Source organism: Arvicola amphibius, chromosome 5, assembly GCF_903992535.2.
Source record: "Arvicola amphibius chromosome 5, mArvAmp1.2, whole genome shotgun sequence".
Classification (NCBI taxonomy): domain Eukaryota; kingdom Metazoa; phylum Chordata; class Mammalia; order Rodentia; family Cricetidae; genus Arvicola; species Arvicola amphibius.
In genome coordinates this window covers 157,040,699-157,066,104 of record NC_052051.1, presented here as the reverse complement: position 1 = coordinate 157,066,104, position 25,406 = coordinate 157,040,699, and the positions used below count along the sequence as shown (strand labels likewise).

General features: G+C 44.3%; 1 protein-coding gene across 3 annotated transcripts in view; it reads right to left on the bottom strand.

Moving 5' to 3' along the window:
- Positions 1–19,807: 19,807 nt before the first annotated feature.
- The window catches only part of Fbxo15 (F-box protein 15), a 49,615-nt gene continuing 44,016 nt past the window's right edge, over positions 19,808–25,406 (bottom strand). For 2 of the 3 annotated variants that reach the window (XM_038329387.1, XM_038329389.1), the window contains 2 exons: positions 24,127–24,251; positions 19,808–20,180 (listed from right to left, as the gene is read on the bottom strand). In XM_038329387.1, the coding sequence (XP_038185315.1) occupies positions 19,911–20,180; positions 24,127–24,251 (395 nt within the window). In that variant the 3' untranslated portion in view covers positions 19,808–19,910. Of the gene's footprint in view, positions 20,181–22,079; positions 22,127–24,126; positions 24,252–25,406 lie in introns of all 3 variants that reach the window. The other variant, XM_038329390.1, reaches the window with a different exon arrangement.

Genomic DNA, 25,406 nt, shown 5'->3' with positions numbered 1-25,406 from the left:
AATTATAAAGACGTACTTTATAATTAATAAACCTGAACTCCATGTTGAAACAGAAATACAAAACCAAACTGACTGACAGAGCTCTGGAAAACACTTCATGTGAGCGCAGGAGCAGGCCCCTCTCCAGCCACAGTGCTAGTGCTCTTCTGTGTCGATACATCAACCTGCAGGCTCTAAATTCAGAACCACTTGAACAGAACAGACTCACCAGCCAGGGTATATGTGGGGCAGTGTCTGGGCTGTGCAGCCGGAAGCTAAAGCTGTTTCTGGGTGAGTCTCAAACGCAGGAAGATGTCCCAGTGAGAGCCCTGGCTATAAGCATCTGTCTAATACGCTGCTCTGAACCCACAAACTGAATGGGACTGATTGACTCGAACCCTCACATAATGACCACATTTAACCCTAAACCCCTATGGAAACCATATTAGGGGAGGTCCTGTTATTACTTCAGTACTACAGTGCTTATTTCTATACTTGAGTTCTTAAGGACAAAAAGTAGGGGTGGTTTCAATAGCATAGTACACATATATATGCATACCATTTTATGACCTCAGAAAACTGACTTGAGACCTTGTGAAGAAATGCTCATGCTGTATATTTCTGCTACCTGAATCTTAATTTGATGGAATATTTTAAGTTTCAGTAAATCAAAACAGTAAATAAACTTTCTCTCAAAGCATACACACACACACACACACACACACACACACACACACACACACACACATGCACGCACGCACGCACATATGCACACACAACTTCACTCTACCAAATTGGAAAATCTAAAACAAATGGATAATTTTCTCAATAAATATCACTTACCAAAGTTAAGCTAAGATCAGAGAAGCAATATAAACAGACCTATTACCACTAATAAAATAGAAGCAGTAGTTTACCAATCAAAAAATAAGGCCAGGGCCAGATGGTTGTAATAAGGAATTCTACCAGTCTTTCAAAGGAGCTAATGCCAATACTCCTCACCTTAGTCCACAAAGTGGAAACAAGGAATAATGCCAAATTTATTTTATGAAGTCATAGTTATCCTGATACCCAAACCACATAAAGACCCAACAAAGAAAGAGAATTTCAGACCAATTTCCCTTATGAACATAGATGCTAAAATTCTCAGTAAAATGCTTGCAAATCAAATCCAAGAACATATCAAAAGGATCATCGACCATGACACCAAAGCCACCTACAGAGCTGGGGACAAAGCAACGCCAGCTCAGAAATACAGACACTTCCAAAAAATAGAGATAAGAGTTCCCAAATATACCTGTTATTTTACAAGGAAAATACACAATAAAGCAGACTCTTAAAAATAAACCGTTGATAGGAAAACTTGATATATTCACACTTGAATTCATATTTTACAGCACATGAAAACTAGCGACCTAGCACACGAGGAATGAAACTTGATGGGTATCGGAAGGGAATTACGCACATCCTGTCATGGGGCTAGTGAGCGAGCTCAGTGGGCAGACAGGCTTGTGCAAGAGCAGCTGAGCCCAATCCCAGATCCTACATAAAGGAGGAAAGAAGAAAACTGGCTGCAAAGTCGCCTTTGACCTCCCTGTGCATGCCAGGGGTCAGCAAAGACCCACAGTGGCCCTGACAATACTTCTCTGTGCTCTAAATAAGGAGGAGGTAGTCCCAATCTGAGATCTTTTCTGCACATTCAGGCCTGAGTGTCTGTCTTACTTTATATGTTTCTTCCTCTTTCCCAAGCCTGCTGGCCAGCCCCCAGGACTGTGCAGTCTCACAATGCTCAGGAAGGGTTCATCAAAATGGCCATATGAATTGAGAAAAGCAAATCTTTTCACGATGACTCATTTAAAATCAGAAGGAATGGAGACTGTCGGGGGGAGTTTTTTACAGTGTCATGGTGAGAATGTTTAGGTTTAAAGAGGAGGCTTCTCTTCTATGTTTTAGCCCCAGCCTCCCAAGGCCACAATTCAGCTGGGGCAAAGACAAATAGACAAGGAAACAGGAACATGCTGACTCTCACAGCACATTCTTTCCCGGCCTCTGCGCCCAAGTTCCTAGGTCCATTCCGCCGTTCATGTTTCAGCCCTACTATAAATAATAATATACCAGCGTGTCCGTTTCCAACACAGCACAATGATAACCAAATTTGCTGGTCGTTTGTCATGGGCAGGTACCACTGTCCTATTTGATACAGCCATCTTGTGAGGAATCTGCTGTCACTCTACAGGTGACACTTCACAAATGAGACAAGTGAGGACCTGAGAATTAAATCTCACCTGCAAGGTGACTCAGCTAGTGGGTGGCAGAGCCCAGGATGGATACTAGGCTGATCCTATGCCAGGAAAAAAGGCTCTTACCCATGGTACCAACTCCGCCCCGTGAGGAAGGACAGAGGCAAACAAACGGACAACACATCTGAGAGATGATCTCAGGGAAAGGAGGCATTCAGCTGTTTAACAGATCAGGTATCTATCGTGATTTTCGCTTCATTGTATTTTATTTTCATTGCCACACTAAAACCTCAAAATTAACGGCTATTGTTAAAATAGTAAAGTTTCTAAAAAGTGTAGGGAGAAGATGTTTATGCTATGACACTGAGCAACCTTTTCTGGTTCGACAACATGCATTTTTCTCTCACTCTTGAAACACCCACAGAACTATCTTTCCAACTTTCTATTTTCATTTTCTTATCTTGTCTCCTGAAAAGAAACAGGAAGTCTTAAAGAGACAGGAAGCCTTGCATCGAATTATGATGGGCAGAACACGCTAAACACAGGCACATAAATAGCAGCTACAAAGTATGTATATTTTAAGAAATGTCTCTTGAAAACATGCCCCCGTATTTCTAGAGTGCTAACGACTCCACACTGTGACAGAGGCAGGTAGAGAACTCAGCAGGATCCGTCGTCTGTTCTTACTGGCCGCTGGTGGATCCTCTGTCCATCTTTCTTTCTGTACCCCAAGGCATAAGTAGCTAGCTGACCACTTCCATTTACATAACCAGGAAGTGTAGAAAAATGCAGAGCACAAAATAAAAGCATAGTGCTATCACTTTCTGTCTAATATAGCTGAGGAACTGAAGTGAAAATGCAGGTGTGTGCTCACGGTGTGCTCACGGCGTGCTCACGGCGTGCTCCACACAGAGACTCACAGCCCGCAGGTCGTACGTGCTCTTAGATCCCGTTCACATCATTAACCTGGCCTCATTTTCATGCTGACTTACTAAGTTCCACCCTAAGGCAGGAATGCACGGATGGTAGGTGTCACGAGTGGGCAAGCACAAGGCCCCTCAGCTGGCCATACAATAGTCAGACAAGTACTGTCTTCATCATCTAAGTGAAGAACTGGGGCAAAAGAAATCAAGTGTCTCCCAGGTTACACTCTAGCAGCTGACCCGGCCATGATTAGAACTTGAACTGGCCTAGCCTCAAAAGGTCTGTTTCCGGTTTTACCTGGCCACCCCGACACTTTATAAAGGGTATTCTGTCTCAAAATGACTGCTTCAGTTACCCGAGAGACAGATGACACAGAGGTCAAGGAGCAGGACAGTCTCCATTGGGGTGTAAAGCTCTTCGGTTCGTGTCTACCTCATCAGAACACTGCCTGGCCATGTCCACTCACCTGTGACCAGACAGATCCCAAGGAACTGCCTCTTCTCACACTCATTACCTTGCAGGGCCATAAGCAGCAACAAATGCTGGCAATCCTTCTTCTGTTATCAGTACAAACTCAATAAGCAACTTGGGCTGTAGGGCCAAACCTTTCATTTACAAAATGTTTTTATTGTCTCCCAGGCACTTAGCCATGGGAGACAGCATTTTATTTATTCCCTGCGGATTCTTTAGGCTTTCTGATTCACAGTGCTTAGAACTACAAGGATGAGTCAAAAGAGTAAAACACAGAGCAGGAGAGCAAGGCTGCAAACCTTCACTATCTGAGACATCTGTTTGCTTTTCAGACATTAAATACCAGTTACCTCCTTGACCTACATAAAGCAGAAGAATGCTGCGGAGTTTGCCAAGCGCCGGAAACTAAGCTGTGGTATAGTCATAAATAAAGTCATTTATAGGGCTGCTAATGAGCAGAGCAATTAAGAACTCGCAGTGCTCTTACAGAGGACCCAAGTTCAAATTCCAGCACCCACATCAGGCAGCTTGCAACTGCCTGGAACTTCAGCTACGGAGGATCTGACGCCCTCTTCTGGCTTCTGTGGGAACCGCACTTGTAGACAAATCTATAGTCTCTTCTCTCTTCCTCTTTCCTTCTCCCTTTCTCTCTCCCTCCCTCTCCCCTCCCCTCCTCTCTCTCTCACACACACCATTCTTTAAATATATTTCAAATAAAATATTTTAAAGTCATTAATAAGTCACATTAAACCAATTTGGCTGACGGTAGCAAACACCAAGACCTATTTTCTTTGCCATTAAGTAAATAACATTTTAATAGGTCCTTACCATAATCTGTCAGTGCTTCGGAAGGAAGTGGAAAACCCACATGTCTCCCCTGCCCCTACGAGTCAGCAGCAGCTGGAATAGAAAGTGCTAGATACTGGGGGTGTTTCTCACTCTGCAGCCATAAGGATTCATAATTTCCTTTTCTCCGTTGCCTGGAACATATCCAGGGGATCTAAGTCGGTGTCTTAGTCAGAGTTCCCATTGCTGTAACAAAACACAACCAAAAACCAAGTTCAGCTTGCCCTTCAGCATTGCTGCTCATTACTGAAGGAAGTCGGAACAGAAACTCAGGCAGAGCAAGATCCCAGAGGCAGGAGCTGTGGCAGAGGCCATGGAGGGGAGATGCTTAATGGCTTGTTTCCCTGGCTTGCTCAGCCTACTTTCTTATAGAACCCAGGACCACAAGCCCAGGGATGGCCCCACCCACCATAGACTGGGCCCTTCTCAGTTGATCAGAAATTGAGAAAATGCCCTACAGCTGGATCTCATGGGGGCTTCTCCTCACCTGAGGCTCTTTACTCTCTGATGACTCTAGCTTGACAAAACCAGCCAGTACAGTCAGCATACTACATATCTCCCCTTTCACCATGGTATTGTCATACATGTACACAACATAAATATGATTACTTAGCCCATATTATCCACACTTATTCTCTCACTCCTTCCCATTGGTCTCTGCCCATTTGCTAGTGGCTAGTACCATTTCCACGCCCTTTAAGTTCCATAACTGACATAATTATGTGACCTCGTCTTTTAGATTTTAGACTATGCCACTGAACACAACAATCCTAGTTCCATGTATTTTTCAAGCAGCAGAGTTTTGGTCTTCCTCCTGCCTGACCAGCACTCCTTCCATCGTGTGTATATTTACTGTGTTCACCTGGCACTGATTCACTATAGAAATATGAGTCTATCGAACGCATTGGCACAGAAGACCACTTCCTAAATAGAACCTCAGCAGCACAGACACTGAGAGAAACAATTAATAAATGGGACCTCCTGAAACTGGAAAGCTTCTGTAAAGCAAAGGACACGGTCAACAAGACAAAACAACAGCCTACAGAATGGGAAAAGATCTTCACTAACCCCACATCAGACAGAGGTCTGATCTCCAAAATATACAAAGAACTCAAGAAATTGGTCATAAAAAGAACAAATAATCCAATTTAAAAAAAATGGAGTACAGACCTAAACAGAGAACTCTCAACAGAGGAATTTAAAATGGCTGAAAGAAACTTAAGGAAATGTTCAACATCCTTAGTCATCAGAGAAATGCAAATCAAAACAACTCTAAGATTCCATCTTACTAAGAATGGCCAAGATCAAAAACACTAATGACAACTTACGCTGGAGAGGTTGTGGGGTAAAGGAAACACTCCTTTATTGCTGGTGGGAATGCAAGCTGGTACAGTTCCTTTGGATATCAGTGTGGCGATTTTTCAGAAAATTAGGAAACAACCTTCCTCAAGACCCAGTAATACCACTTTTGGGTATATATCCAAAGGATGCTCAATTGTGCCACAAAGACATGTGCTCAATTATGTTCATAGCAGCTTTGTTTTTTGTCATAGCCAGAACCTGAAAGCAACCTAAATGCCCCTCAACTGAAGAATGGATAAGGAAAATGTGGTACATTTACACAATGGAGTACTACACAGAAGAAAAAACATGATGACATCTTGAATTCTCAGGAAAATGGATGGAGCTAGAAAATATTATTTTGTGTGAGATAACCCAGACCCAGAAAGACAATTATCACATGTACTCACTCATAAGTGGTTTTTAAACATAAAGCAAAGAAAACCATCCTACAAATCACAATCCCAAAGAATCTAGACAACAATGAGGACTCTAAGAAAGACATACACAGATCTAATCTACATGGGAAGTAGAAAAAGACAAGATCTCCTGAGTAAATTGGGAGCATGGGGACCATGGGAGAGAGTTGAAGGGGAAGAGAGAGGTAGGAAGGGGAGCAGAAAAAATAGAGCTAAATAAAAATAAAAAAAGAAAAAGAAATATGAGTCTAGAACTGGATCGGATATTAGTGGGGGGGGGAGGCACTTGTTGCTGAAGAAAACTGATTATCCCTCTTGTTACAGAGAATTTACTAAAGAGGACCACTAACTAAAGAGCCAGAGATGATACACAGAATGCAAATTTGATCCATATCTTGACTTCAAGACATGCTGACCCTGGAGGAATTTAAATTTCTACCCCGCAGCTTCCGTACAGTCTGTTTGTTTGTTTTTGTTTTTCAAGACTGAGTCTCAGTATGTGCTCACTCTGTAGATGAGCCTGGCCTCAAACCCGGAGACCCACCTGCCTCTGTGTACTGGGTGCTGGGATTAAAGGCATATGCCGCAACCTGGAAAAACTGACCTTCTGTGTCACTTAACCCTTTGGTAGAAGAGTGTGTTTCTTTTACGTTTCCCATGATGCCTAGAGTGATTTCACACCATGGGTATTATGAATGGGGGTCTAGATAGTGCAGCTGTGGACATGGACAGTTGGGGACAGGCAGAGGACAGGTAGGGGACAGGCAGGGACAGGCAGGGGGCAGTCGGGGGCAGGCAGGGGACAGGCAGGGGACAGGCAGGGGACAGGCAGAGGACAGGCAGGGGACAGGCAGGGGACTGACAGGGATGGGCAGGAGACAGGCAGGGGAAAGGCAGGGGACTGACAGGGGACAGTCGGGGGCAGGCAGGGGACAGGCAGGGACAGGCAGGGACAGGCAGGGACAGGCAGGGACAGGCAGTGTGCTGACTTAAATCCTCTGGGTGCATTTCCAGGATCGGTAGACCTCGAGCATATGGTTGTTCTACTTTTAGCACCGAGAACTTCCAAGTTGATTTTCACAGGACCGCACTGCTTAGGTTTCCACCAGCAGTATGTTTGGGCTTTTTTCCCAGCATCCTCACCGGCATTTGAAATGTTTTCCTGATGATATCTTTTCTGCTGGGACTTTTAATTTTCATTTTCCTGATGACTGAGGATTGCGAGCCTTTTCTCATGTATTGATCAGCGTTAAGTATCTCATCTTCTGTGACGTCTGCTCATTTCACTTGCTCTGGCTTCCTAAAACTTAGCTCCCACATCTGATAGCTTGCAGCCACTCCTTACTGCAGGAGCTCCTGCAGGTCAGCATCCCTGATAGATGCCCCGGAAAGAAGTGGTCTACACTTCCCTAATGTCTACCATCACTTCCCATTACTGGTTCTTCCGCCAACAGTTAACGTCCTTAAAGAAACAGCTCTTACCTCCAAAGAACAGAGGACGTGGAGCATACGTGAGTGGCCATGGCCTGGGAACATAAATTTGCATCGCCCTAAATACAATACTCTAGGATTTTTGAGAGCCATTTCATGAAATGTTATGGTTTTACGTAGCAAAGAAAGTCATAATTAAGTCAAATTTAAAATACTTTGGCGAGACTATCAGAGAGTGTCCAGGAATATGAGGAAGCCTTTCAGCCAGCCTCAGCTGCTACATGATGACATTCCTAGCTTTGGGGTTGGCAAAAGTTTGCGGTCTACTGAGGGTTTTCCTCTTCCCCTCACAGGATGTTAGACCTGGCACTCGTGGGCAAGGGACAGCTGTTCAAGCGGCTACAGCTAGCTAAAGCTAGCCTGAGGTAAGGTAAACGCTCCTGGACTGGCAACAACCCACCCTCTCCACAGAAGCTATCAGTCATCATTCTCTGCAGACACAGCGCTTCCCAGGAGCTGGCCCTTGGTTTACCGGGTTCGGTTCGTTACAGAGGCTGTGTTTTAAATCACTAGCTACCAGACTGCTCAGGCCTTAGCCTGGGGGGAGTTCTGTTCCCCTAGACAACGGCTCTGGTGCTGCTGGCTAACGGTAGCTCTAACTAAATCTCTATCATTCTAATAAAACTGAAGATTCAAAGGCTATGGCAAAATACCGCCAAGCTCAGAGTTAGAGTAGCAGCTGGCTAGCTTTCTCTCTTAGCTGGTGTCCCCAGAAGTCACTCCCTTCCACACAGCCCCAACTAAAAACATCCTACATGATGTTCCTTCCTGCTACTTCTTGTCAACCAGGTGTTAATCCTGCCTCTCTGGGCCCAGGTTAATTTTATTTAATTAGTGCAAATGCAAAACATCTTTACACAGTTAACAAATGCACCGTGCACAAATATAACACATCTTTGACCAGTTAAAAAAATCTTCCACGACGTTTGGTCTTCAGACTAGCCAGTTCTCCAAGCCCGCACTCCAGAGGCCTCGCTGTGATTTCCAGACACAGAATAATGCAAGGATTTTGACTGCTCATGCACAGACTCAGAAGTCAAGATGGCTTCCTACTTCTCTACCACAGCCGGTGTGCTGGGAACCAGCGGGAACTCTGCCCAGGAGGCAGTGTGCACAGTCCTCAGCACCCATGCTGCCTTAAAGTCATTGTTAATTTTCTGGGTCCGACCTTCCTTCCTCCCTCTCTCCTTTCCTCCCTCCTTCCCCTCTTTCCTTTCCTTCCTCCCTCCCTCCCTCCCTCCTTTCCCTTCCCTCCCCCCCCCTTCCTTCTTTGCCTCCACTCTCTGCCACACTCCCTCTGCACACACCCCATATATTGGAGCATGCTCTACCCCTACACTCTCCACTCTGAATTCCTCGTGTTTTGTTCTTTTATAAAAACCTTTTTTTTTTTGCTACTGAAGCTACAGTCTGTGCTCTTGGAGACTTGTCGCCTGTTGTCCTGTGCTGCACTGTCTCTGCTTTCCACATGAACACGCTACAACCATCTCCCCCGTCCTTTCTCCAAACTCTCATATATGTGCATGCACAGGAGCCTGTGTGTTTGCTACTGAGATTTGAGTTTCTTTCTGCTGTTACCCACTTAGGAAAGTAGCGGTTCTCCAGCTATTTCCATTCCATCCCCGAGATGGTCGTGATAGATGATGGGTAATACCATGTCTACCAACTACACCACAGAACAAATAAACATTTTATAACATTATCTCTCTGTTAGATCTACATAAGACTTTCACTGGTCCATACTTGCTGCGCTTCTTAGTTTTCCATCAATGTGATACAACCTAGGGTCATCTTTGAAGAGGGAATTTTAATTGAGAAAATCATCAAGTGGTTCTGTAGGCAAGAGATTGATGACTGATGTGGAGAGCCTAGCCCACTGTAGTCCTGGGATGCATAAAAATGCAAGCTGAACAAGCCAGGAGGAGCAAGCCAGTAGCAGCACCCCTCTGTGGTTGCTGCCTCAGTTCCGGCCTCCAGGTTCCTGCCTTGGCATCCATCAGTGGACAGTGATGGGGACACGTAAGCCAAATACACCCCTTCCTTTCTAAGCTGTATGTGGTCAGAGCACTTTATGAAAGCAAATGAGAACACTTTCACATAGTACTGCCAAGCTACATTTCATACGTTTTCAACTTGGTTAGAAAATGTAAGAATATTTTTATAAAGCGGATGCACCAATTTGTACTCAGATGGTTGCAGGAACTGATAAGTTCCACATCCTGGTCAGCACTTGGAATCGTCATGAGAATGGAGAACTCGCCCTGATTTCATCTGAACTTCTTTGAAGACTGGTGGGTGGCAGCTGTCTTCGTGTTTTCTGTCCACTCATGCTTCTGTCCCTGTGACTTGATGTTCACTCAGTCTCGTCTTCCCAAGCTGTGGTCTTTGGCTTACAGGCTAGAGGAGTTTTGTGCTTTGAAAATACACTGAGTAACAATCATAGCAGCTGCATGCTTTTTAGATACATCTCAATGTTTCTGCCGGTGGGTTCCTTTTTGCATGGAAATATTCAACTTGATCTGCAGGTTTCCCTGTGGCTTGTAGTTTTGTTTTCTTGCTTGCTCTGACTGCTTTCCTACCTTGAAGAATCCCTGTGTTTCCGTGAGACCTTCTCCAACACTGTGCTTATGTGCCAGTCCACTGGAAATGGATATTTTGTCATCTTGTGCAAAACAGGGACTACAGTCTTAACCATTCACTTACGGAGATCCAGAACCATTAACTGATGAGCCTTCACACGCCATCCATTCGATAATGTCATTCTGCCATAATTTCTTTTGTTATGCACGCTTTTGTTTTTAGGATCTCTAGATTGGAATGAAAGGGGTATCTTTGTCCCATGTGCTCACTGGCTTAGTATTCTGAAGACCTAATGTTGTACTATTCCAATCAATGTGGGATCCTGGAAACATCTAGTATCTGCAATGAAAATTTTGACAACCTATTTAAAAAAATGATTTTTCTCTAATGAAGACATGTGGATTAATCTGTTTTCACCACGCCCTAATATTCTGTAATAGATGATAGAAATGAAATTTATAAGGGAAATGATTCATTTGCTCTTAAGCAGGAGCCATTTATCAATATGTGACTGTACATTTGCCATGCCACTTAGTTGTATCCCAGTTTTATTTTAAATAGTGATGTGGTCTCAATCCATCACCATCCTGCATTTTAAACTGTACATCACTTACTAATGAGCACCGTCATCCTCGCAAGTCAGTGTGTGTCTATCACCTTGTCTCTTCTCTTCTCACAAGACATTTAGATTACCCAAGTATTTGTCTCTCCTTCCCCATTTCCCTTGGCTGTTAGGAAGTGAATGCAATTGTAATTCCACAAATGATAGACATGGTGATTTATCATTTACGAGGTTGGCAGATGGATAGAGGAGGGCCAGTGCTCGCCAGCGGATTCCTTTCCTGATGTACAGATGCACACTTCAGCTACAAAATGAATCTGTTAATGTCTGAGGACATGCGCAGCTGTCAAAGTTCTATGGGCAGAGACACGGGCACGATTCTCATTTCCATTTGCTTCTAAAGAGAACTCGCCTAATCACACACAGAAAGACTTTTCTAGCGAATACTCACTGTTTTAATTATTTGATTAGTTAGGAAAAGATGTGTAATTGCACTCAGTTCAACAAACTCAGTCACACAGACATTTGTCGGTGGTCTGGTACGTAAAGGATGACATCAGTTATTACCGTGACTTCTCTCCCTGGGCAAACTTTAATGAAGGATGAAGCTTTATCAACTCAACATGCCCTCTTGGCAGGGTTTATCTAGCATGCCAGTGTGTTCAGCAAGACTGTCTGCTTCTAAATGACATTCTGAAGGGTCATTCTGGAGTGAACTGCAAGATTCTCTCTCTCTCTCTCTCTCTCTCTCTCTCTCTCTCTCTCTCTCTCTCTCTCTCTCTCTCTCTCTCTCCCCCTCTCTCTCTCCCCTTCCCTCCTTCACTGCCCCCCCCCGTCTCACAGGCACACACACAGAACTTCAAGTTCAGGTAGCTGTAGCAAACACTACCCGCTATGTGACCATGATAACCCTAACTTTATGAAATTACATGTCTTCAGCCATATCCTGTCTTCCTCGTCTACACATCTAAAGCCTTTCTTCAACACACTCTAGCCGCTGAGGAGGGAGAGTGACACCTTAGCTGTCTGCAATGCAGCTGCTTGCTGATTAAGTGTGTGTGTGTGTGTGTGTGTGTGTGTGCGCGCGTGCGTGCGTACATTTATGTATGCATATATATACACACATATATGTGTATGAATGTATGTATGTATGTATATCAGGTTTCCAGTCCCCAGATAGACATAATATCCTTTCACATGCATTACAGCAAATGAAGAAAAAGTTAGGAGCCTGTCTTTTATTCGTGAGAGGTATCTATTTCCTCCTTAAAAGTTGTTCGATAACTTTAATTTGGGGTCTAAACATTTAAAAACTTCCATGAGTTTTCCATGTGAGTGGTGAAAATGGGAAACCTGCTACTCAATCCTGACAGACACTCTCTGGAGTGTGCTAGGGCAGATGCTATCCAGAGGCAGATTCTAATTTCTTCTTAGTGTTTGCTAACTTATCTGGGAGCATGGAGGAATCTGATCGCAAGCACCCGTCTTCAGTCTCGAATGGGGTTAGCTTCTGCTGAACATCCGTCCTCTGTCGTCTGTCCTCCAGCACCCATCTTAAGGACGCCCGCCAGCTCCAGTAGAGGTTTCCACTCTCCATACATTGCGTCCACGGGCCAGTGAGAACACAGTGATCTACCTCAGGAGGGTTCCTGGTAATCTTTATGACTCAGAATGACTCAGAACTCTTAGGAACTGCTTTCCCAGGACACTGACCCTGCTGACATTTCTGAAGGAAGAAAAGGGGGTGGATGTGCCACAGGACAGTCCATCTTTGTGCATTCAGTGTCGTGATGTGCTTGTCACCCTAAGGTGCCGAAGCCACTCTCCCACAGCCTCCATGCCAATGTCTGCAGCAGCAGCCCCGTCCCGAGCAGTGGTGCTGGTGTCAGCAGGCATTTGGATGTTATCACTCATCCGTCTCCTTGAGGGGCGACATCTGGTGCGAGGGCTCCCACTGTACTCGGGAGCACCTGGTCACCTTTCCAGAGAGCATTATTCATTGTTCAGTACCAACGGACGGGAAAGACAACACTCCTGGTATTAGGAACTATCACTTCCAGATACTCCAGCTAAGTAGGTACCATTTTCCCAAATATGAGGCAGTATGGTTCCTGCCAAGCAGCCAGGGATGTCTCTCACTAAAGGATCCACAGGCTGCTCAGCTCTGCCTATGTGGAGATCTCAGGTATTGGCATCTCTGACTAGGCTGTGTATGTCCTGAACACGTGGGGGGGGGGGGGCTCAGAACATTGTCAGTACACACACGATACCATGTGCCGGCACCTTAGCCAGAGCTCTGCGAGTGGATGAGTGAGTGAGAGGGGGCTTCCTTGGCAGATTCTGCAATACAGCTTAGCTTTCTGCTAGCTGAACTTCTCGGTGGGGTTGGGTATGCATCATCTGGTAGAAGAGAGGCAGATATAGAAAGGAAGGCTCTCTGCCTCAACAGAGTAGCCGTCGCTGCCTTCTTAGCCTGACATCTAGAGCTGACTTTCTGGGAAACATCATGTATGCAATCGATGAACACTTTCAGAGTAAGCTTGTGAGCAGAAAGAACCATGCTATGCTTTGGGAGAAACCTTCTGATGGAATTGGTTGCCTGTCTCGTCGTATACCCTTTGGGCCTTGCTGCTCAGCCAGGACCCACCATGTGCTGCCAATGCTCTCATGTCTGCAAGTAAATATCTTAAATTATTCTGCTTGGAATAAGTCAAGAGCACAGTCACCACCTGCCTCCTCTACCCAGGTCCTGTCTGCTAGTCAGTATCTTCACACACTCTCTGGACTTTGGCTGAGCCAGTGGCTGGGGCTCCTGTTGGGATGGAACAGGTACTAGGTATTACAGGACTTCAGTGGTCTGGTTCCAAATGTTTGGGGCATGGGATGGCCTTCCTTAAGAGGATTCTTCTTTCATCTTGCTCTTTTATGACTTAGCTGCTAAATATTCTCTCTCTCTCTCTCTCTCTCTCTCTCTCTCTCTCTGTTTTTAACACAAATTGAGTAGCTAAAAACATAATTATGGCCTGTGATAGCATGATAGGTTATCAATCTAACTACATCTAGAATTAACTAAAAACAAAGTAGTGCATTATGAAAGATTTTTTTTTCTCTTAATTAAATTATTTGAAGTGGGAAGAACCGCTTTTAATCCAGATTTCTTGAGGTTGGATGAGCCATACCTCCTGCTGGCAGCCTACACAGGGATGTGAGAGAAGGAAGCGCTCTTCCTGCTGTGGCCTCTCACACTCACTGTCAATCCTGCACTGACTCGTGAGCCTCCTCCTTCAGCACGCACTGAAGCCCAACTGAGACGTCCAGCCTCACGGACCGGACAACGGCTGGAGTCTCAGAGCTTCTGCTGATAGACAGCCACTAACTAGAACACACCCTGTACACCACTGTAATGAATACTGTGTGTGTATGTGTGTGTGTTCTAGAAGTTACATTCCTCTAGAGAGCTAATAGTTCCCCTGACTAATGCCCCCTAATTTATAGAACCCATAAACCCGGGACTGTATAGGTCACCAGCTCCAATAGTGGGGTCCGTGTCCAGGGACTGACTACTACAGAAGAGCTTCGAGAACCTGTGAGCTCCCAGGAGCTCCTGGGGAAGAGCAGACATGGCAACTCTAAGGCCAGAATCACATGGACCATTGCTGCCGAAGACGGAGCAAACGGTGAGCAGGAACGTGAGTGCAGCCACTCTGGAGCCCACATGGCCATCCAGCACTGAAGGAGACCAGTAATGGGGGGATAGCGATTAAGTGGCCGAGTGGTGGCCAACAGAATCTCATCACAGAGAAGCGGTGTCCTGTTACAGGAAGGCGGGAGGCGCGGCTGTAAATGTATATGCGGACTATCAGTGAAGAGCTCGCTCCATGACAACAACAACCCTTGCCTAAATGCAGAAAGATCTGCTCGTCCTAGAAAAAGCACAAGAGCCAGGGGGACTAAGGACTCCTGGAACTCGGATTGCGTGTGAACAAATTCAACAATTCTTACTGCAGGCCCCACAGCCAGTCATAGCAGAATTTAGTAATAAAGTTTATAGCCATAAACTAAATGTCTGATGTTTAACTATTTTATCACATTATGGTAACATTAATAGAATTACAAGTAAAAACATTCATAATCTTATGACCTCAACAAATCCAATTATATTTATTTGGTTATTATTCTGTCTATTGAAAAATATGTAATTTTTACTTAGGTTAAAGCACACTACACTTAAGAAGAACTTGGGATTTCAAATAAATACAAAGGGTTCAGTAATTCTTAACCTCACCATTTTCATCCTGAGGATGTTTAGACTATTTTTTAATAAAACATCTTTCTCAGAATCACAGCAACATTAAATACCATTAAAGCAACAAAATTCTTTGACCTGGTCCCTAGACCACATAAGTAAATAGCTTGCAATAGAAAATATGTGTGTTATATAAAATATACATATATTATATGTAATATATATTACAAGCTATTATATATAAATTTTACAATACAGATTTGATTAATTTATTTGATCTCTATCAATCTCATCAATTAGTATTTTTCCACTGAGCATGTTCTTAAGTAACCATTCTTTTTCCAGACCTCATGCTCCTATGTGAAGTTTTATTGACTTAAATGTGGTTAAATTTTACTAGCGAGGATTGTAGGGGATGCAAGAGGCTTTCCTTCACTGTGGGGCCCAGAAGGGAATGCAAGGAGTTCAACAACTGCTTCCTGATGACTTGGAACCTGCCTCCGGTTTCTCCTTTGTGAGCTGAAGTGGTACCAGGTGCAATTAGAAACCTTTATGTATCTGCAGTGGGGATTCGACTGCTGATTCATAGATTCCCCAAGTTTCTGAGAGGCAGATGTTGGCTCTAAGTTGGCCCAGTGTGAAGAGAAATATTCAGCAAGAGCTATCATTAGAGGTTTTCATGCTTGAAAAGAAAACTCTTCACCCACTGAGCCATCTTCCCAGCTGCTGTGATCGTCTTTATTCAGACAGTTTGTCCTCTCACTGCAGAGCCGGGGCTGCCCACACTGTCACCTTGGTGCTTTCTTGCTTTGCTCACTGCAGAGCTGGGGCTGCCCACATTGTCATCTTGCTGCTTTCTTGCTTTGCTCTACAGGTTTGGGTCTATAACCAACCTGGAACATGCCTTTGGGCATGGCATGAAGTAGGTGTTCCTCCTTCAGATGCTGCCACAGCTAACCCCATGCAATCTATTTAAAAGTGACTCACTTTTGCCACAATCATGCGTCTGTTCTGAGTTCTGCTCTGTCCTTCTCTTACCTAGAGTGAAAGGCAGAATTCAGAAAGTCTCCACCCCACCTCCAAGCTCTTGCCTGGAACTCTCAGTTCTGTGTTAAGGGACATCAGCTCCATATAACACAATTCTTTTAACAAGCTTAGTACTCAGTTAGCTGCACAACTCTTTACAGCTCCGCTAAAGACTTGTGCACTTCAATGTCTTACATGGTAATGTTCAGGACAGACCTTTGGCCCCAGCACCAGAGCAGACAGAAGTATGGTTTAGTGATCGGGCCCATGCCTTGGGACCAGGAGCAGACAGAAGTATGGTTTAGTGATCGGGCCCATGCCTTGGGACCAGGGAGATCCCAACTCTCACCACCCGATGTGCTCTTCTCCTCGAGGTATTCAACTTCCCAGATGAGCTCCTTGTGAAGTGTCGTTATCATACCATCTCCCCATAAGGTCTAGGGAGATCTGCAGAGCTGTGTATGACAACGCTACTGCTTAGTGCCTGGCGCACAATAAGCTCTCATCGTTAAAACAGAAAGCTACAATTATTTCACAGTGAAATTTTTATTTTCTTCCCCCACCCCGCCAACCTTGTCAATGAGAAATCACCTGTGTTTTAGCTCACTCTGAGAGCATTTTAGTGATTAGTCCTAGGGAGATGAGTACATCTCATTTCATTATGGCAAGCACATATGTTAACTAGTAGACACAAACTGGCCTTTGCTTGAAGATGGACACTGTAAAGTCATCCTACACTAGCTCAGAATTGAGCATAATAAAGGGTTCTTTATTTAGGGGTAGACTCACAAATCACAGTCCTCCGTAGGAATGAGGAACAAGAACCAAATCCAGAAGTCACAGCCGAGAGAAAGAGAGAGAAAGAGAGAGAGAGAGAGAGAGAGAGAGAGAGAGAGAGAGAGAGCGCTTTATGGCTGCATTTATAGTATAAGAGACAACGCCCAAGTGGGCTGGTATCTTAAAGACTACTGGCTGAAGGCATTCCCACAGCACCTCCCGCTTTTGTCTAAATAAGGGAGTTCTAAGCCTAATACAAAACTATATACAATAAGAACAAATAACAAGTACAAAAATTAGAATTACAATCAGCAAAACAATATCAAGCAAGAAACAAGTGATAAATGTTTCAATAATTATCCTATCCTAATGAGTTTAAGTCTTGTATTGTAAAAAACTTGGCCAAGTCATAAGAGGAAAGTAACTACAACTATCTAGTCTTCAACCCTATCAAAGACCCAAGAAGGAAAATAATATTAATTGAGTAAGCAGGAAGGACAATCAAGCAACTTCCAAAATGTACAATAAATGACAGAGACAACTGGCTACCTGGGTAATCACCCAAAGTCTCATTTGCAATGTTGGAACAATCAATTTTGGCTAAGGCCTGAAGTAACTAACAGGCCATTTTCAGAGGCAGGAAAAAATTCAGAACTGCCTTACCTTGTCTTGAAAAAGTTTGGCAATCTTTTCTCTTGTATCTTGCTTGTCCAGTCTGGATACCGTGCATTTTGTCAGTGGTGGAGGCATGGGCAGTTCTTTGGCCAAAGGTCAGTTTTGCAAAGAAGAAAACAAGCTCCAAGTGGAGTTTCTTCAGTGCCCAACATTCTCTCGGGAAAATAGATCAGTGCTGCCAGGAGCAATTGTGTCTCACATCGCAGAACCCTAAGTTATTTAATGTCATATTCTACAGTTCTTTGAAGTGGATGAAGATTACCTATCTATGCGGAATACAATCTCTACGTATCTAAAGAACTTGATTAGTCTAACTTTAAGTATGACAAACATGGATGACTATGGACCTATAATTCTTAATGCCTATATAGCTTAAAGAGTAAGGCCTCATATTAGAATATTAAACAATCTTTAAAAACTGTGCAGCAAATGCTGACAATGACCTCAAAATGTAAACAACGTAGAAGTATCTTGATCAGAGGTAAAAATCTATAGTGCAATATGATCAATGTATCCTAAAATTGTATCAATATACAAAATGTCTTAAGCAGAAGTAGAAGCATGCATGTATGCAATATGACAAAATAGCTTTGCTTAGGTGTACAAATGTTGTAAACACAAATAGGAGCATATTCAATATAACAAATATAATTTGAATCTATCAATATACAAGAATCTATACAAATGTAAATTATCTATAAATAGCTCTCAAGTATTCACTCTAGTACTATTATTATTAGTGTAAGCTCACACTAATCTACCTATTATCCCATTAAATTTCCCTTTTTTCAAGAAGATCCCTGAGCCTACATAATTTCCACCCTAACCCCCAACCCTATACCAGTTATAATATACCCCTAATTGATGTCCCTAGCTCTAAGAACAAACTGTTGGGAGAGGGGACATCGTCTTCTAGAATTGCTTCCAGCTGTCATGGGGGCTATGTTCTCTCTATGGGATCCTATAAAACTAAAATGATGGTTAAGTTTCAAGATTATTGTCTGGTAAAATTGCAAATATTCTCTGAGTATTCAGTAGGGCTTTTCTGAAGTTCTTATTTGAAGTTTTGGCCAGAACACTGTAAGAAGGTGCACCATTTCAGCTAACCAAGTTGGAATCATTTTAGCAGTTGGTACCCAAAACCAATCTTAAAGTAGCTCTATCAGCATCATGATGTCATAAAAGATAAAGTAGATATAAATAAATATTTTAACTATAATTCTTGCTTGATAACTATTCTGTTGTATGTAATCTTGGTATGTAAAAGTTAAAACCTTTTTATTTAGACAGAAAATGGGGAGGTGAGGGGGGATTCCCCTCTGTATGCTGTTAATATATTTTATTGCCATTGGTTAATAAAGAAGCTGCTTTTGGTCAATGGCTTAACAGAATATAGGCAGGCTGGAAAAGATGCATAGAAAGAGTAGGCAGAGTCAGAGAAATGTCATGTAGCCACCAGAGGAGAAAGACACCCGTGTGCCAGTACAGGTAAACCATGAGCCTCGTGATAAAATATAAAATAATAGAAATAGGTTAATTTAAGATATAAGAGCTAGCAATACACTGAAGTGATTGGCCAAGCAGTGTATAATACAGTTTCTGTGTGGTCATTTTGGGTATGGTTGGCCAGGAACAAACAAGAAGCCTCTGCCAACATTTGGTAAAATGCAGAGTCCTTTTCATGATCACTCAGAAACCGGAGGGTAAAGCAAGCAACGAGCAAAGCCCTTGATGGTGAGGCAAGGACCTGACCCCACAGGCATCCCTTCAGGACCTGAACGTGCCCTTCCATGCCCTCTCCTCTACACAACCTCCAGAAGGAGCACACTGTGCTGCCCAACTGAAGTCTGGGCCTGACCAGGCTGGCACTCACCAGTTCTGACTAACAGAAGGCCTGCTCGTCAACAGCTTTCCTTCCGTCTCTTTTGCCTCTCAACAGCCTAGCCTTGACTCTGCTTCAGCCATGGTGAGCACATGAGGTCTACCACCCAGGACTCTAGCCGTGCATTCTTCTAGGCAGCTCCCTTCCCAGGCACCCTACTGCTTGCCTTTCAGGCCTAACCCTACCAGAATCCAGCCTGGTGATGTTAACTGAGTGTGCCTTTCTGCCTGTGGCTTCTGCAGCTCACACTTATTCAAGAGCAATCTAAGTCCACTACAGCTGAAGAAATCTTCTGAACACTTTACTCAAAGACCAGAGTCGTTAATGGAAAATAAGAAGGCACCAGACTGCTGTGGGTATGCTTTATTTTAACTTTCAATAAGAACAAAATTGTAAAAATAAAAAATAAACACCTCAATAGTAACAAGACTTTGCCACCTATTTCTAAAACTCAGTATGTTGTCCCAAACCAATGGTTTATTTTTGCTACACTGAGGTAAAGGACCAGGCTGACAATGAAGTATTCTTCTGTCTCTTCGATCCACAACAGCTCTGCATGCACTCCTCCTTCTGGGTCCATGTAGTCCACATAGTAAGTGTGCCCCTGGAAATGAGGACCATCGGAGGGGTGTGGGGCAGACCTCAAGTGCACTGGAGAAGTCACACACCAAAAGGGCTTCCTGTACTCTTCCAGAACAGTCAGGTCCATGAAAGAGCAATTCTGCAATGAAGATTCACAGGCATCAGGATAGCAGGCTCATTTCCACAGGCCCTGCGACTCTGTACAACTGACTGCAAAGGCTGCTGTGGCATCCAACTCCAAAGTCCTTTATGCACATCAGAGGACCCACTTTTTATCCAAACCAGTCTGCACTTAGACTTCCTCTGCACGTGCTCATCCTCGTGTGTGCACAAGGAGCTGTCAGTGCTGGAGCCTGGCTAGAGGCAACAGGTCTTCCACAAGAGAGGCCTGCCTGTGCCACTGTTTAAGAGGGCGGCACCCTGCCCTGGACAGCAGTTTCTCAATGCTCAACCAGACTATCGCCTTCCGCTCTTTTGAACTGTGTCCTGGCGGCTCCAAACTTTCAGCTCTCCAACCCTGGCTGTCCCCCATCCTCTGGCTTACACTGTTACTGACACGAGGATCTCGCTCCACCTGTGTGCTCCCCCTCATTAGCTCTCTCAGGCCTCACCATCTCCTGAGTGATCCCAACTGCTAGTGGATCCAGTAACAGACTCTCAGTCTTGGGCTATCTGACTCCTGTATCTACCCGTCAACCTTACCTCAGTTATTCATACTACAGTCTGAATCAACACTGTGGGCCCTGCTTCTAGACTGGGGGTCTCTTCACTTGTCTCTACTCAGCCACTCCTAGTTCCCAGACCACTACACTACAGATTCGCCAGAATTTTGTCATTGTAAGCCACTGCATCCTGAATCACATGTTGTGAGGCACAACTATGTGTTAAAAGGAGAAATTATACACAACACTATCTTAGTAAATTCTGCTTAGATAACAGGAGTATGTGTGATTACATGCATGTTTGTGTGTCTGAAAAGGTTTGGGGAACATCATGGCCCATGACCTCTAGCCTACCAGCCTCCTAACTCTCCTCAGGGCTCATCTCAATCACTTCTGTTTCACCGTTCTTCACTGGATTCACTTCTTCATCAGTTATCTCCCTTTGGCTCCAGATCTACTGAAACTGAGCTGTGCATGAGCTGAGGTATCTCATGCGTTTCTAGATCTGATTGCCCTGCACAGCAGCAGAGCCACAGATAGCGCTATCCCCAGGGAGCCATGACATGCTCAGAAGTCTTCTGAATCTACTGCACATTGTGGGACAGCCCCTCTCCTCTCTGAACTGGCATCCTCATCCTCTCCCATGACCCTCTGTGCCCTACTCACAAGTGCCCCTGCACAGCATGTGCTCCTGCCACACAGATGTGAGAAGAGCACCTTCCTCTCTTTCCAACAGCAAATACACAACTATGTCCCCCACCCTCTCCTTACTTGCACATCTGTGCTAAGTGTGCTTTTATCGGGTGGATTTTAGTATAGCCCACCAACAAGGAGGTAGCTTCTGACACAGTAAGTACTGTCTCTTTTCTACCAGTTTTTAACATTCAGACTTGTTCAAGTGACTCTGGGGAGGGGGGGAGGGAGGGAAGGAGGGAAGGAGGGAGGGAGGGAGGGAGAAGAGAGAGGAGACAAACAGACAGACGCACAAAGAGAAATAAATCTCCCAGAGCCTAAGCGACACTCACTCTCTCTTCCCTCCACAAGCAGACCTATTTTGCCTGTGTCCAAAGCCTTACCTCCTGCTCATACTTCAACCCACTCTGGTCCCACCTCTTCCTAAGATCTCTGAACACAGTGAACATCTGTCAATTCTCCACTGGACAGATTCAGCACTGCTTAGCATTCTTTGCTTCAAATACAACCTTCCCAGAACTTCTAGAACCATGCATAGCTTCCACCAGGCAATTCTAGTAGCGGTCCTGACAGCTTGACCTAAAGCACAGGTTTTATTATACATAATCATTCTCTCCCTAGACAGAATTTGTCTACATCCACAACTCATAATAATCAAGGTATCCATGACTTCCAATACGTACCTCCAGGCTAAACCTCTTTCAGCTTCAAAAAATAAATATCCAAGTTGCTGCTCAACAAAATGACAAAGGTCAATTACGTTTGGCAAAATTTATTCAAACCCATGCTCATCCCTGCCCGAGAGCTGCACCTTGGGCACTGGAGTGGTCTGAAGTCTGGTGCCACCCTAGTTCCTCTCGCCCCGCACCATCCACCTGCCGCCCACCACTAGCCCTGTCTGATCTAGATTAAATTCAAACTGATGCCAAGCTCTATGTAGATTTCTAAGCCTGGGCTATAGTAAAAAAAAAAGGGGGGGGGGATATTTTGTAGTCACATATGACTAGTAGAAATAAAAGAATCTCTTTTGCTACAAGCTGCAACATTATACAGTAATTGCTCAGCCATCTTTTCACACGTGACTTATCGGAACCAAGGGATTTGATAAAGGCTAAACTAAAAAGCAAGGCTTTTTGGCGTTACTGCTTTATGAATAAGTGGCTGTCCTTTGCTGTAGATTCTCTATGTACCTAACTCCCTTTCTGGTACATATTTGGGAACTGATTCCCACAGTACAGAACTGTTTGGTGAAAAAAGTTTCCCACTGCCAGGCCTCTGTTCCTCTCCCCTATGTAAGACAGAGATCTGCCTTCCTGCAATTATCTTTATCAGCAGGCCTTAGGTCAGTGATTAGGGATAGAGCATCCCATCTAAGATAGTCACAGATCTCCAAGGACATGAATTACCACCTGCCCAAGCTGCTGTTGAGGTTATACCCACATAAACGATTCAAACGCCTCATGCTCATCACCACCTCGGCTCGCTGACGACTTTAGTTCAGGAAGTCCACTGCTTGTGTTTTACTCTCCGGGACAGCGGGAGAGGTCATTAACTGCAGCCCAGAGAAAAGCCCCAGGACCACGATCAACTGCTGATAGCAGCATAGTCGAGAACCCATCATTTAGAGGCCTGGGTATCTTCTTCACTTACAACAGCAAGTCTAACTCCAGACCTAGGCCCATAGAAATTACAGTGTCTTGTGTATGTGCTATCAGATTCAAGAGCAGCAGCTTCCCCCTGGCTGTTTACGTAGGTTTACCTGGTTAACTGGTAGCCTCTATGCATGCTGGGAGATAAGAAGCGGCATGCTGGTTTACAATACAATCCATGCCCTATTCATAATTTTACTGAAAATAAACCGTTAAGGGTTTTCTATGAGTCCCTGGAACTTGCTAGGGCTGGGGAATTACTGGTTTTAAGGGTATATATGACTGAGAACATTTGTTAATGGGGAGAACAAGGGAGAACAAGAAGGAACAAGAAATGGTGGATTGAAGAGAGAGAGAGAAAAGAATAAAGAAAGACACAGAGATAGACAGAACCTATTGTGAGTAGATTTCTTACCCCTCAGATGTTAACCTCAGATTTCTAGCATCCCATTTAGCTTCTTCCTCTTCCTCCACCGGACAGATTGAGTGTGTGAGGAAACAGAAGTACAGTCGGAGCTATCCAAACATAGCTACAGTCTACCTGCCCAGCCTTCTCCAATACACGCCGTGGACAACACAGGCATTTGTGGTGGTTTCAGTGAGAATGGCTCCCATAGGCTTCTATGTTTGAATGCTTGGTCCCCAGTTAGTAGAACTGGCTGGGAAGGATTAGGAGGTCTGGCCTTGCTGGAGGAGATGTGCACTAGGGGTGGGCTTAGAGGTTTCAAAGCCTACAGCAGACCTAGTGCCTGACTCATCTCTCTGCCCATGGATCAGGATGTATGCTCTCGGCTACTGTGCCTGTTTGCTGCCCAACATGACGATCAGGAAACCATAAACAAGACCCCAGCCAAATGCTTTCCTTTATAAGAGCTGCCTTGGTCATGGTGTCTCTTCATGGCAATAGAACAGTAACCAATATAAAACATTAAATAAATGCTTGATGAAGATACCATTCTGACAAAAGAATTCACAAATCTACAAAAAACAGAATACTTTAAGGGAGGGTCATACATACACATTAACAGACTTTTTTTTATTACACATAAAGTTACTTGAAGAAAAAAACTTTTGTTTTTACCTCAATAAAGCCATTAAAAATAGTAGTTCTCCATGCAAGGCCAACTTTCCCAATAAGAGGCAGGTGCTGTCTGTTATTGTTCAAATTTATCACCATGAACTTCGCATATCCATTCTCAATGCACTCTGAAACGATTTAAGGTTAGTTTAGTCGCTGAGCTTCAATTGAAGGGGGAGCATGTCTTCAGGCAGGCTACTCCTGAGGTATGCCTCGTACTGTAACGTTCTACTCACTGAGGACACAGTGCACTCTATCAGGCCTGAGTGATAAACCTGTATCTCAGAGACTGGAGAACAGATGTGGGGGTCTAAGGAATTGCCATAGGTGAGCGGAAGATGGCTGAGGAAACACATCCAGTCACTGAGGGAAAGACAAAGGCTCAAGCTTCACTGGGGGTGTTGGCTAGTTCATCAGAGAAGAAACTATCAAGGAAGGAAGGTTTTGAATGTTTCCATCTATGCGGGCTTCCCCACTGCTTTTGGGCTGTGATAAATACACAATGTAGAATACATGTAGAGCTAGCTAAGATCCCATCAGCCCCTCTAAGAGCACACCCCAATGACCTGAAGGCCTCCCCACAGGCCCCACTTCTGATAAGGTCCACTATCTCTCAATAATGCCAAGTTGAAAACCATGACTTTTAAAACACATGAACCCTTAGAAGAGGGGTCATTCCAGATCAAGGCTACATTACTTGGTCATGCCGTCAGTCATGAAAATGGAAAAAGATAAACACTGATAAGCTTAAGGAAAGAGATTCAATTATGTCCAAAAAAGGAAATCAAATGGAATGGAGAGATGAGAGCTGGCCTACCAAAGGAAGAATAAGGAGCAGGTGAACAAGAGGGAGGAAAGAAAGAAACCGACTGCACTCTCTCATGCATGGCCCCACCGTCCATCTTGACAATGTATCCTTTTAACCAGCACCTTGACTTTGTTCCCTTCCCTCCAAACAAAGTTATCTTGTTTCTTCTGCAAACCTGTGTGAGCTCTGGCTTTCAATTATTTGGACATAAGCCACAAACACCTTGTCTAGACTCTGATCAACAGTCCATGAGAGTCTTCAACAAGAAGAGAGCAGGAGACAGAAGGTCCCTATAGCAGCTGTGTCAGCCTCGTCCCAAGGTCCCTGCTACTGTGTAACACACCTCACATACAGCTGTGCCTCCAGTGGGCCCCAACAATGTAGTCCTTCAAAACGTCATCATCACCTGTATGCCCGTCAGCACCCTGCACTCGGTCCTCACCCTTCCTCTCCCAAGACCTCCACTGCACCCTGG